This window comes from Callorhinus ursinus, unplaced genomic scaffold (assembly GCF_003265705.2).
Source record: "Callorhinus ursinus isolate GAN/ISIS: 27379988/994484 unplaced genomic scaffold, GSC_fseal_2.0 scaffold8, whole genome shotgun sequence".
Lineage (NCBI taxonomy): Eukaryota > Metazoa > Chordata > Mammalia > Carnivora > Otariidae > Callorhinus > Callorhinus ursinus.
This window is the reverse complement of record NW_027397070.1, coordinates 33,881,619-33,894,789: the sequence shown is the minus strand read 5'-3', so window position 1 is coordinate 33,894,789 and position 13,171 is coordinate 33,881,619. Positions and strand designations below refer to the sequence as shown.

General features: G+C 36.2%; 1 protein-coding gene across 4 annotated transcripts in view; it reads right to left on the bottom strand.

The window, feature by feature from the left end:
- LRRC9 (leucine rich repeat containing 9) overlaps positions 1–13,171 on the bottom strand; it is a 107,411-nt gene that overhangs the window by 42,079 nt on the left and 52,161 nt on the right. For all 4 annotated transcript variants that reach the window (XM_025869935.2, XM_073895293.1, XM_073895295.1 and 1 more), the window contains 4 exons: positions 10,333–10,452; positions 4,602–4,793; positions 3,139–3,264; positions 290–424 (listed from right to left, as the gene is read on the bottom strand). In XM_025869935.2, the coding sequence (XP_025725720.1) occupies positions 290–424; positions 3,139–3,264; positions 4,602–4,793; positions 10,333–10,452 (573 nt within the window). The remainder of the gene's footprint in view (positions 1–289; positions 425–3,138; positions 3,265–4,601; positions 4,794–10,332; positions 10,453–13,171) is intronic.

Here is a 13,171-nt window from a genome sequence, read left to right as displayed (position 1 = left end):
TCTGGTTCTGAGCTTTCAAGTTTGCTTATTTTGATGTATTATCAAAACCTACCCTTTGGTCTTACAGTGTACCTTTATCCTAAATTTCCAGTTCTGTGGTGACCACCATTAAGGTCTAGTCCCTGTGATATTGCCGTTCACAACTTGACCTCCTTGTTTGATTCTAATTTGGCTCTTCCAGTTTTCTGCCCCTTACCTATCTGTACCCTCTTAATGATACAAAGACCAAAGTTGATTAAAATCAATTGAAATTAAGCTTTTATATAGGTTTAATAGAATTAGCTTTTACCTTCAAGTACCAGTTTCCGCTCAGATATAAATGTGGTCCTAACTTTGAAATCTGTGTCAGAATTTTGGCAGAAGGCCATATACTAAGTATCCGTGGTCTCTCCTCTTTAGTACCAGAATGCCGTAAGAGAGATAACTAATAAAATAAAAAACACATGATGAATAAAGGAAATGGCATATAGTGGGTCATTTATATATAAAGGTATTGTTTCTTAGATGAGTGGCCCAATGAATAATTTTAAAATATGACATTTTCTTTGCCTTAAAATGTTTTCAATATCTAGATATAGTTTATGTATTTTACTTTTTGTCTTAGCAGATATTTAACCATGTACAAAATAAAATTTATAGAATTTTATTCTATAAATTTTATTCTATAAAATTTATAGAATGAAAGGATTGCTGTAATACAAACATCAATATAATCCATCCATTAAACAGGTTTCAGAGCTAGAATATTCCTCCTACCTGGAAGCTCCCTGTCTGCCCCATCCTAACCCTTTTCCTCTCCTTCCCCTCAGAAACCATCACGCACCTCAGGTGAATCAATCAATGCCCTAAGAAGCAGTCAAACAATCTCAAATTTTCTATCTACCATTCATTTGCTTTATAGACTTATGTTTGTGCCCATAAATAATATATCATTTAGTCTTACACATATTGGAAACTTATGTAAATTGAATAGTAAGTATGTGTTCTTCTATGAGCTTTTTTGCTCAACATTGTGTTCATGAGATTTATGTATGCAGATTTGGGGCGCTTGGGTGACTCAGTCATTTAAATGTCTGACTCTTGATTTCAGCTCAGGTCTTGATCTCAGAGTCATGAGTTCAAGCCCCACACTGGGCTCCATGTGTAAATTGAATAGTAAGTACATGTTCTTCTTTGAGCTTTTTTTTTTTTTTAAGATTTTATTTATTTATTCATGAGAGACAGAGAGAGAGAGAGAGAGGCAGAGGGAGAAGCAGGCTCCCAAGGAGCAGGGAGCCTGATGCGGGACCCGATCCCAGGACTCCGGGACCATGACCTGAGCTGAAGGCAGACGCCCAACCATCTGAGCCACCCAGGCGCCCCTTCTTTGAGCTTTTTTGATCAACATTGTGTTCATGAGATTCACGTATGCTGCTGTATGTAGTGGTAGTTCATTCATGTGTCACTGCTAGACAGTATTTCCTTAGCGATTCTCCCATCAGTGAACACTGGGGCCGAGTTCAGTTTTTCACACTGTTGTTATGAATATTCTTGACTCCTGCTGCATACATGCAAGAGTTTCTTTAGAGTATATGCTGGGTTATAGGGAAAGTATATATTCAGCTTTCCTAAATAATGCCAAATTATTTTCCAAAGTGGTTATACCAGTTGCCACTTCTACTTCAACTTTTTGCTAAAACTTGATATTGTTAGGCTTTAAAACTTTCCACTACCGGTGACTCTCAGTTGGTAGACTGTGTGGTTTTAATGTTCATTTTCTTGAATACTAGTGCAGTGGAGCATCTTCTCCTGTGATTTGGCTGTTTTGATTTCCTCTCCAGTATCTTTTACCTATTTTTGTTTGATTGGTTGTCTTTTTTCTGATATGTTCTGGATATATAAATAATATCTTTTGGCAGTTAGATGTGTTGCAAAATTTTTCCCCAGTATGTAGCTTGTTTTTTCCCTTTCTTTATGGTGTGCCCTTTAAAGAAAAGATATATTAATTTTAATGTAGACAAATCCAGTCTTTCATATTTATGCTCTTGGTTTCTTGTGTAGTAAGTGCTTTCCTCATTCAGGGTCATAATGACAATATCTATCTTTACTTCTAAAACATTCTTGATTTTGACTTTTACAATGAAGTCCTTAATGCACTTGTCCCAGTGCCTTTTATTGACTAGCCTCTCTGATCTAATAAAGGCAGCTCTGCTTGTTGTTTGTCAAATTTCCATGTATGTATGGGTCTATATTGGGTCTTTATGTTCTGTTCTCTTGGTCTGTGCCAAACCAACATTTTTTTTAAGTAGGCTCCACTCTCAGCATGGAGCCCAGTATGGGGTTTGAACTCATGACCCTGAGATCAAGACCTGAGCTGAATTCAAGAGTCAGACATTTAACTGACTAAGCCAACCAGGTGCCCCAAATCTGCATTGTCTTAAAGGATTTTAGTAAGTTTTGATTTCTGGTAGGGTAAATCCCCAACTCCTCTTGAGGAATTAATTATATTTTTATCAACAAAAATTTTCTTTCCTTCATTTTGAATAGATCCTAAATTAAACATTACATTAAGGAATTAATATTCAAATATCTAATAAAAAGTAAATAGCTAGAAAACTAGAGTGAAGATATTTAAGATGAAGCTACTTTGGCCAAAGTACAGCATTCTTAATCTGGATAATATGTGCATTCCCCATGCCCCCAAGTTAATAGGTTGTGTGTGTGTGTGTGTGTGTGTGTGTGTGTGTGTGTGTGTGTGTTTTAGCCAGATACTTATAATATCAGTACTAAGTAGACAATTCACTAAGTGCTTTATCAAGGCTTCCAAGCTTACCTTATCCATGGAAAGTTGTTTATTTTCATGTAGGCACTAGAAAGGACTCTGATGAGCTCAGGTTCATAGGAAAAAAACAGTTACCCTGGAGGCATTTTTGTTGATTTTTGGGGTAGTGTGCAGGGATGAGAATCCACACAACCAGTTGATATTTAAATGGGATATATTTAAACAGGAGAAAAAGTTCAAGTGATATGAATGTTATATATTAACTGATTTTTTATTAAAATGCTAAGAGAGGATAAAAAATCTTAACAAAGCAAGAGTACAGAAATATAATTTGTATATTCTAAATAGCACAAAAATATTAAACAGTAAAATCCAACCTGAGTAATCTTTGTTCCAGTAATAAATTTCATAGCTGCTGTTGCTTCTTCTTTAGAAATGAAGAGTCCATCTAAATGAGTGAGAGTCTTTAATCTGCCAATAACACTCAGCCTTAATGTGGCTGGCTTGGGAAAATAACAAAAAGTTAATTTTTACAAAATATTACATATGTTATGACGTGAAAGGAGTGCTTCTTCATTCCTTCCCATGTAATTCAAAATTATGCATCTCCCACTTTATTAGTTATATCTACAAATAAGGGTTTAACTTAGTTCTCTAATAGCTGAAATTAAGTTATATTGAAGAACTGATCTGTTTCATTTGAAGGTGGATAGCTCTACTCTTATGAAGGAAGGGAGTCCTGTAAGCTGTTGAAAAGTATGGTGAAAAGTGTTCAGAGAACTGCAGTACCTCCGGTTTATCTAGATCAGCAGCTAGTTAGCTCTGTGTGTGCTTCTATCTCGATCTTTAGCCCCTGACTTCTAGTTTGGCAACAGGAAGAGAGCTGTACTATGACCAGGCACATTCTGGGTCTGCTTTGGTAAAGGAAAAATATCCTTCTATTTTTCTGAGCAAAAAAGAAAAAATACAACAATGTAAACATAGTAATATGGAAAATTTAATAGAACCAATCATTAGCCTCTTTTTAAAATGTTGAACAGTCTTATATACATTTTTGAAAAGCAAGGAAAGGAGGATTCTTGAAATTATAAAGTTGGGGCTTATTTTAAATACTTGGGGATACCCTTAAACATAATCATTGAATACTGAAATTTCTTAGCATGAATCTATGTATTTTTGTGATGAGAAAAAAATAGCGTTCAATCAAATTTCCTTTTATAACAGAACATAAGCCTTTATAATACAGGCTTATCAGGGGAAGTGACAAATTTGTTCCCCCTTAATGGTCTGTCTCTCTCATTGTATTCTATTATTCCTTTTTAAAAAGATTTTATGTATTTATTTGTCAGAGAGAGAGTGAGCACAAGCAGGGGGAGCAGCAGACAGAGAGAGAAGAAGGCTCCCCGCTGAGCAAGGAGCCCAATGTGGGACTTGATCCCAGGACCCTGGGATCAGGACCTGAGATGAAGGCAGATGCTCAACTGACTGAGCCACCCAGGCATCCCATATTCTATTATTCTTGGTCCCATGCCTCATTACAGTAGGTTCTAGCACACTGAACTATATAAACCCTCCCAAGGTTTGCAAATGGCAATGGTATCTAACACTCATAAAGCCACAATACTCTCAAATTATTAGAGCTTATCAAAAAAATCTTTTAGTAACATTTGATTCATTTGATCACTACACTACACTAAATTCAACTTATGAAATACTTAAAAGGAATTCTAGTAAAACAAAGATAGTTTGTCTATTTCTGGCTACTACTGAATAGTAGTGAGAAACTGGCTTTGAAATAAAAATGATCATTTGCTTTTTTATAAATACATCTGCTGCCTACCTTTTGCCATGGATTATGCCTAATATCAAGAGTAAGAAGGCTTGTGGTGTGTTTGCATAACATATTTATTTCATCGCCAGATTTTTTCAGTTGATTCCAGCTCAAGTCTAAGTGCTTCAGTTTCATCAGACCTCTAAATCCCTCCAGGGTTATCACATGGTTATGGCTTGCATCCAAATATTCAAGGTTATACTGCAACACATACAAATAGAAGTGGTGCTAAAAAGGATCACAGCTTGCTTTTACAGAGTTCTTTTCTCTATGATTCACTAAGCACTTTATATGTTTTTTGGTAATTCTTACAGAAAACTTACACAGTAGATATATAGCAATTATGGTATCAATGTATGTATTCTCCCAGAAAGCAAAGGTATTTTATTTTTAGACCTCTCTTAATTCTTACTTCACCCTTGTAATGTGGAGTGACAGTGTTTGTTTTCATAGAAAAGAAGGCAAAAAGTAACTGACAAGACAATTTGTCCCCAAAAAACAAGGAATTACAGTTCTTACTATCTGGACTTCTGGTTTATACCACTGACCCACAGTCTGGCTCAAAAAGGTTCATTTTCAGAGGTAGAAATTAAACCTATTCTATATTTCTCATTTTTAAAAGTACATGATTTTTAATAACTTAAAAATCATTAAATTAATGCATGGTCTATGTTGAAAATCTAGGAAATGTAGTAAATAAATAAAAAGAAAAATAGGAAACACATATAATTCTATTGCTCAGAAGAAACCACTGAAAACATTGTTTTTAATTATTATGCATATATTTTTCTTACATAAAACAGATTGTATTATATAGAAATTTGTATCCCTTTAATGTTCACACATCATTAAATATTCTTCAAAATGGTTTTGCATGATTGTCTAATATTCCAATAAGTGAATTGTTAGGATTATTTTTAAACATTTTACTATGAACAATAATGTGGCTTCTAATTGTGGGCAACACTGCAACAAACATCCATGATAATGATACTTTAACTGAGACTCTGATATTTTTACAGAAAATATTTTTAGAAATGGGATTATTATAAGTTTTAAGGATTTCTATATTGCTGATTTTTTTAACTTTTTTTTTTTTTTTTTAAGTAGGCTCCACGCCTGGTGGGGAGCCTAACATAGGGCTCAAACTCATGACCATGAGCTGAGATCAAGAGTTGGATGCTCAGCCAACTGAGCCACCCAGGCACCCCTATGTTGTTAAGATTTTTGATATATACTGCTAAATAATTTTCAAGGAGGTTTGTACCAATTTTTTCTTCCAATAGTAGAATATGGGAATGCTCATTTTCTTAAATACCCACCAGTTCACCTGCTTTATTTTAATTTATATTGCTTATTACCAGTGAAGTTGAACATCTTTCCATGTGTTTTGTATTAGCCATTTTAAAATTTTGTTCTTTACTGTGTTTCTTGTCTTTAGCCATTTATCTATTCAGATCTTCAACTAACTTTTTGTAAGAAGTCTTTTTTTTTTTTAAAGACTTTATTTATTTATTTGAGAGAGAGAGAGAGAATGAGAGAGAACACAAGAGGGAAGAGGGTCAGACGGAGAAGCAGACTCCCTGCTGAGCAGGGAGCCCGACGTGGGACTTGATCCCAGGACTCCAGGATCATGACCTGAGCCGAAGGCAGTCGCTTAACCAACTGAGCCACTCAGGCACCCTTGTAAGAAGTCTTTAAGACTTAAATTTGTTACTTCTATTTGTTGCAAATAAAATTTTCTTTTAAGGTATATGCTAATTCATAGAACAAAGAAGAGATAAAGAAAACTTTAAGAAGATATTTTGCAACATATTTTTTTAAAAAAAGGTAATATTACAGGGCACCTGGGTGGCTCAGATGGTTAAGCATCTGCCTTCGGCTCAGATCATGATCCCAGGGTCCTGGGATCGAGCCCCGCATCGGGCTCCCTGCTCCTTGGGAGCCTGCTTCTCCCTCTGCTTCTCTCTCTCTCTCTCCCTCTGTCTCTCATGAATAAATAAATAAAAAAAGGTAATATTACTATAGATTAAAAGTGAACTTGATTTCTTTATAGGTAATTCCAACAGTTGTTTGACTTCAGCATAGAATTAGTCACGCTATAGTTCATATTCTTGGAAAAGCACTTATTATAGTGGTTCAGGCTGCAGGAGTTGAATGTACAGATCATTAAAATCTTTTTTTTTTCTTCAGATCATTAAAATCTTAAAAAAATTCCTGGAAACCAAATAGCATTATTGGCTTTTTATTCTCATAAGCAAGCATAGTAAAACAAACATACAATCATTTGCTATCATAATTTCTTGAACAAAAGGATATTTGACAGTATTAAGGACATAATCTTAGAATAGTCTTTAAATGAAATCAATTTTGCTTTATAAAAATTTACTACATGGCCTGTCTTCTCCCAGTCTTCATCATAAAGTGGTAAAAACTTATCCCAAATTCTGGCATTTGAATGCAGACTAGCATATGGGAACCATACATCATAAAAAAGATAATTGCCTTCTTTCCTTAAAAACAGGGATGGGATCTTCATTTTTACATTCCCAAGATATAAAACAGACTCTATGAACAGACAGTATTTTCAGTTTTGTAGCAGGGGTTTCTTAATAGTTCTTGTGCTTCAGTTTGTCTTTCTTAAATTATAGTATAGTACAGCCAACTTATAAAGATTAAAACCCACAACACCTCTTTTAAAAATTCTTATGGATAATGGTTCATTCTCTAAATATAAATTAGCTCTCTCTAGACATCAGAAACACTTTAGCAATCAGTTTCTCATTGGAAAAGATCAAACAGAAGTATTGTCTCAGTAAAAAATTAGGCACATGATCTAGATTAAGATTGCAAATAGCCATACATATTTGTCCCTGGCCAACTCTGATTGTGGTGGAGCTATTTTCAGAGAAAAAAAATCTCTTCCTGTTCCTTTCTCTTAGATACTCTCTTTTCCCAATAGTTCAGGTGAGTGAATGATAAACATGCAGCTTAGGGCTTTTTAATTTATCTTGTATGGATGTCTTGTTTAGACTTTTAAAAAAACCATATAGTGTATATATTTTTCCCACCACTAATGAAGCCCAAGTATTCCATTAAATTAACGCATGGCCTGTGTTAAACAGCGTTAGGTGTTAGGTTGGGTATTTTGATTTAAAAGGCAAAGCCAGGATGATGAACACTTAAGAATAATACATTTACTTTCTGTAACCTAGTAGAAGCAACTTCTAGCATGCAAGAGGGGTATGGAAACTCTCCATATTAGAGATATGCTTAAGGAAAATAATAGTAAAAATGAGATATCTCAAAGGCAACTTAAAAAACATAGAAGACAAGAGGAATGACAGGTGAGTGATTAAACCAGATCATAACCTTCTATAATGCCAGGATAAACATAATTCATATTAAACACACATACAAAGCTCACTACTGGAGAATAAAGAGGTGGAGACAGCATAGGTTTTCAATCTCTCTGAATCCCCACATGAAAACAGAATAAATTGATAAAACTCAAATTCTATGGACATTTATAACAAAGTTACATGACAAGGTAGCCCCATAAGCCCCCAAAGAAATTGTAAGGATAAACCACCATCAACGACAGGACCTACATGGTATCCATTGTCTATGTGAGAGGAAGAAGGAAGCATCAGGGCAGTATCTGATGGATAACCTGTGTTGTAGGTTACAAAGTTCCATTTCTTGACCTAGGCATCAGTAATAAGCACGTTCACCTTGTAATAATTTACTGAACCACATGCTTGTAGTATGTAGTTTTCTGTATCTGTGTTTTATTTTACAGTAAAAAGGTGAAAATATACATGTAGAGTATCTCCTCTCTCTGATCACCCCTAACATCCCTATAGTCATTTTTCAAGACACATTTATACATCAGATACTTGATGTTTGAGAGGTTTATATCTAGCTACCTTTGCTAATCTTAAAATTTGAAAATACTACTTGGGCATAAAATTGGTCCAGTTCTCTTGTCTGTAAAATGGCCACAGTAATATCAATCCAGTAAGTAAGCTGTGATAGAAATTTTTCTATCTAAGGAGAACGATAAAACTATACTGCAAAATACATGCTGGGCAGCTGGCTAAGCTGTCTAAAAGTACTAAGTGCCTTGCATGACTTAGGAGTTTACTTTTTTTTAGAAAAAGGATTTATTTATTTTAGAGAGAGAGTTCGAGAGTGGGGAGGAGGGGAGGAGGGGGAGGGGGAGAGAATCTCAAGCAGACCCCTGCTGAGCAGGCAGCCTGATGCGGGGCTTGATCCCCTCACCCTGAAATTTGAAATCATGACCTGAGCTGAAATCAAGAGTTGGATGCTTAACCGATTGAGCCACCCAGGCACCCCAAGAATTTACTCCTTAAATTTTGTGTGTAAACAAAATTATGACTGTCATAACCTCTGTAACCACTGGCAAATCATCAGAAAAAAAGTTAAGTAGAAAATGCCAACAATTTACATATAATCTTGGGACCTCTATTAAACTACCTTCTTTCCTCAGACTACATATCAAACCTGGACTATCAGGGATTCTATTAAAAAGGACTTCAGCTTGGGGCCCCTGGGTGCCTTGAGTTTCTCTCTCCCCCTCCCTCTGCTCCTCCCCGCCACTCTCTCTCTCTCTCTCTCTCTCTCTCAATTAAATAAATAAATCTTTTAAAAAAGCAAAAGGACTTTGGCTTACTAAAAGAAACAAGGATGGAGGTTTAGTACTGAAACTTAAGGTCAGTAAGGAAAGCAACAGCTCCTACCACAGCAGGAGAAGCAGCAATGCAAGGGCTTTGATATGATTGAAAGGGAGTAGGGGAATGAATAAAAGATGAGAATGATGGCTATGTTCTGAAAAGTTAGGCCAGTGACTTGGGTGGAACCCATGGAAACAGGGGATGCTGGGGTGGAGTTCTGGAGCCACATATTCAATTATTTTTGTTATATGATATATAACAAAGAAAACAGAAGCCAAATAAGATGCTCAGCTATGTCTACATGGTACATTACTGTGTTTGTCCTGTGATCTATGAGAGGGCGAACACAAGTTAAACAAGATCTGCACATGTGACATCCACGTAGAAAGGACAAGGCAGAAAGAAAGAGAAATAACAACATGAATAATGAACAAATGGGAAGAGAACTGACAGCCTTAGATATGAAGTGGTGAACCGGAAAATGAAGAAGTTAAGGATTCACAAGGAGAAAAATAAGAATGAGAAAACAAGAGCAGAAGAAAATGGAAATGACAATTTCCAAAGAACATTTTAAAAACAAGTCTGGAGTAGTTTTAATAAATTTACTTTAAAGTAGTTAGAAATCAGATATGACCACAGGTGTATATTTGGTTTGCAAATGGAATCTGAATCAAGACCTATTTTATTTTTTTTAAGATTTTATTTATTTATTTGAGAGAGAGAGAGAGAGAGAGAGCAAAAGCAGGTGGGGGGAGCAGCAGGCAGAGGGAGAAGCAGACTCCCCTGCTGAACAGGGAGCCCAACGCGGGACTCGATCCCAGGACCCCGAGATCATGACCTGAGCCGAAGGCAGACACTGAACTGACTGAGCTACCCAGGCGCCCTCTAAGACCTATTTTAGACAAAGTAACATACCATACTGTTTTGTTCCTAATTTGAGCTGTATAATCTTGAATATGGTATATTTGAGGTCTTCATTACAAAAATAATTTATCTTTTTAAATTAATTCTTTTACTTAAATAATTTAAAAAGAAGTTCTTACCAGGTGGTATACATCATCTAAACAAGTAAATTCATTAAAGCTGATATTAAGTTTTCGAAGTCCTGTTAACTTGGAGAGATCTCTCAATTTACTCAAGCTGTTTCCATGGAGATTCAGACTCTGCAATAAAATGAAATGTAAATGAAAAATAAGACAGATTATATTCCACATCATAGTTATTTAAATAACATTAAGAGAGAGCCAATAAATAAATCTAATGCATGATTTTAAAAGGTAGAGTTTATAATAGCATTATTGGACCCTTTCCTTGATTAATTTGATTTTCCACTTGGTCTAGAAATTCTTTTTAGAAAATAGTTAAGTATATTGTTAAGACATTTATTGAGGCACACCTATTTCTTTTTTTAAAAAAAGATTTTATTTATTTGACAGAGAGAGAGACAGCGAGAGAGGGAACACAAGCAGGGGGAGTGGGAGAGGGAGAAGCAGGCTTACGGCGGAGCAGGGAGCCCGACGTGGGGCTCTATCGCAGGACCCTGGGATCATGACCTGAGCTGAAGGCAGACACTTAACAACTGAGCCACTCAGGCACCCTGAGGCATGCCTATTTCTCAAGGTGGCCAGTGAACAATGTAGGCCCTAAAGATTTGGGGTATTAGCGAGGATACCTCACAAGAGAGAAGATGGCAGGGCTACACCTTGACTGCTGGAAACCATATGAGGGCACTGGACTAAGCAGAGGCTGAGGGTGTTAAAAGCAGGAGGACAGATGCTCAAAGAAGGAGGTAGGAAAATGTTTCCATATCAGAATTTGGCCCAAACTTTCCCTGTCCATTTGATCCTGAATTCAATAAAAAGGAGTGTTAATACAGTTGTATATTTAGGGGATACCCTGATCACTACATATTTTTCTGTCTTTATACTACACCATTGTGAATGATATCAAGTGAAGATTACATTCATGCATAGTGTACATCATAAGTAGTGGAACAAGAAAATGTATTAATATAATTGACCGCAATATTCACAACAAATGGGTATTATGATAAAATCAAGTGTCTACCTCCCAACTCTCTTCACTCACCACCACCATATTATACCCTATTATACTGTGAACATAACATAAATTCCTGGCAGGAGAAACCTCTGAATGTCGAGTAATTGTCAAAACTTGGTTAAAATTGTTAAGAAGGATGAAATTATGCAGAGTAGTTTATTCTACAGGTCACATACCGGTATCATCCATGATAGATTCTACAGATACCTTACACTTAACATGTCCAAACTGAATTCATCATTTTTCCTATGTATCTGGGCCTGGCAGTCTATGTTTCTGATCCTGATTAAGAGTTTCACTATCTGTCGAACAGATACTGTTGACCATCCCCTTTTTCTCTTTTCCATATACATTTGATTCTAGAAATGTTTCTCAACCCATACCATCACTACAACAAGTGCCTTAGTTCAGACTATTATTTGTCCTTTGGACTACTGCAGTAGTTTTCACTGGATATCTATACCATCATTCTGACTTTAGTTAAGTCTAACCACAAGTTGCCAAAGTTAGGGTCTTTAAAAACACAGAACCTGTTCCTTAAAGAAAATCTAAAATTTAAAATTTGCCTTCAAAAATCCGTCCTATTGTGGCATAATCTCCTACTCTTCCAACCACAGCCTAATGAATCTTTCATGTATTCCTTTTTTTTAAGTTTTTTTAAATTTTATTATGTTAATCACCATACATTACATCATTAGTGTTTTTTTTTAAGATTTTATTTATTTATTTGGGAGAGAGAGAGTGTGAGAAAGAGAAAGAGAGAGAGCAGGAGCAGGGGGGAGGATTAGAGGGAGAAGCAGACTCCCTGCTGAGCAGGGAGCCCGATGTGGGACTTGATCCCAGGACCCTGGGATCATGACCTGAGCCAAAGGCAGACGCTTAACTGACTGAGCCACCCAGGCGCCCTACATCATTAGTTTTTGATGTAGTGTTCCATGATTCATTGTTTGTGTATAACACCCAGTGCTCCTCCAGTACGTGCCCTATTTAATACCCATCACCAGGCTAACCCATCCCCCCACCTCCCTCCCCTCTAGAACCTTCAGTTTGTTTCTCAGAGTCCATAGTCTCTCGTGGTTTGTCTCCCCCTCCTATTTCCCCCCCTTCATTTTTCCCTTCCTACTATATTTTCTCTTCAGATCGCATAAATCTTTCGCCTCTTTCTTGTATTCCAATCTACACCTTTACCTTCCACCGGTACACACCCTATGTTCATAGTCACCCTGTGTTCCTGGATAACACTAGGATCTTTCAAAACCATGTGCTTCTAGATAGAGTATTTCCTCTGCCTGGAAGATGTAAACAACTAAATTTCTCATATCCTTCAAAAATCTGCGCAAAACTTATCTCTGTGACGTTCTCTCAGCAACTCCAAGCTTCCTATGTTTGTTTACATATGTCTCCTCCACTAAAATGACGTCCTTGAGAGAGGGAAAATAACTAATTCATTTTGAACTCCTAATACTTACCTCGTTGCCTAAAACACAGCAAATGCTCAGTAAATGCTAGATGAATAAATCATTGCAAAAGCCAGACATGCAACTAAAAACAACTCTATTTTTTTTTATTCAAGTAAAATTAACATACAGTGTTGTATTAGTTTCAGGTGTACAATAGAATGATTCAACAATTCTATACATTGCTCAGGGCTCAACACGGTAAGTGTGCTCTTAATCCTCTTCACCTAGCTCACCCCTCCCCCCAACTCCCACCTTTATTTCGATATATTTTATTAATTTTTATGGATGTCCTCAAAAAACTCCATCTAGTGGGGAAGACTGAAAAGAAAGTAAGAGGTATGTATCCTGAATTTCTCTTATG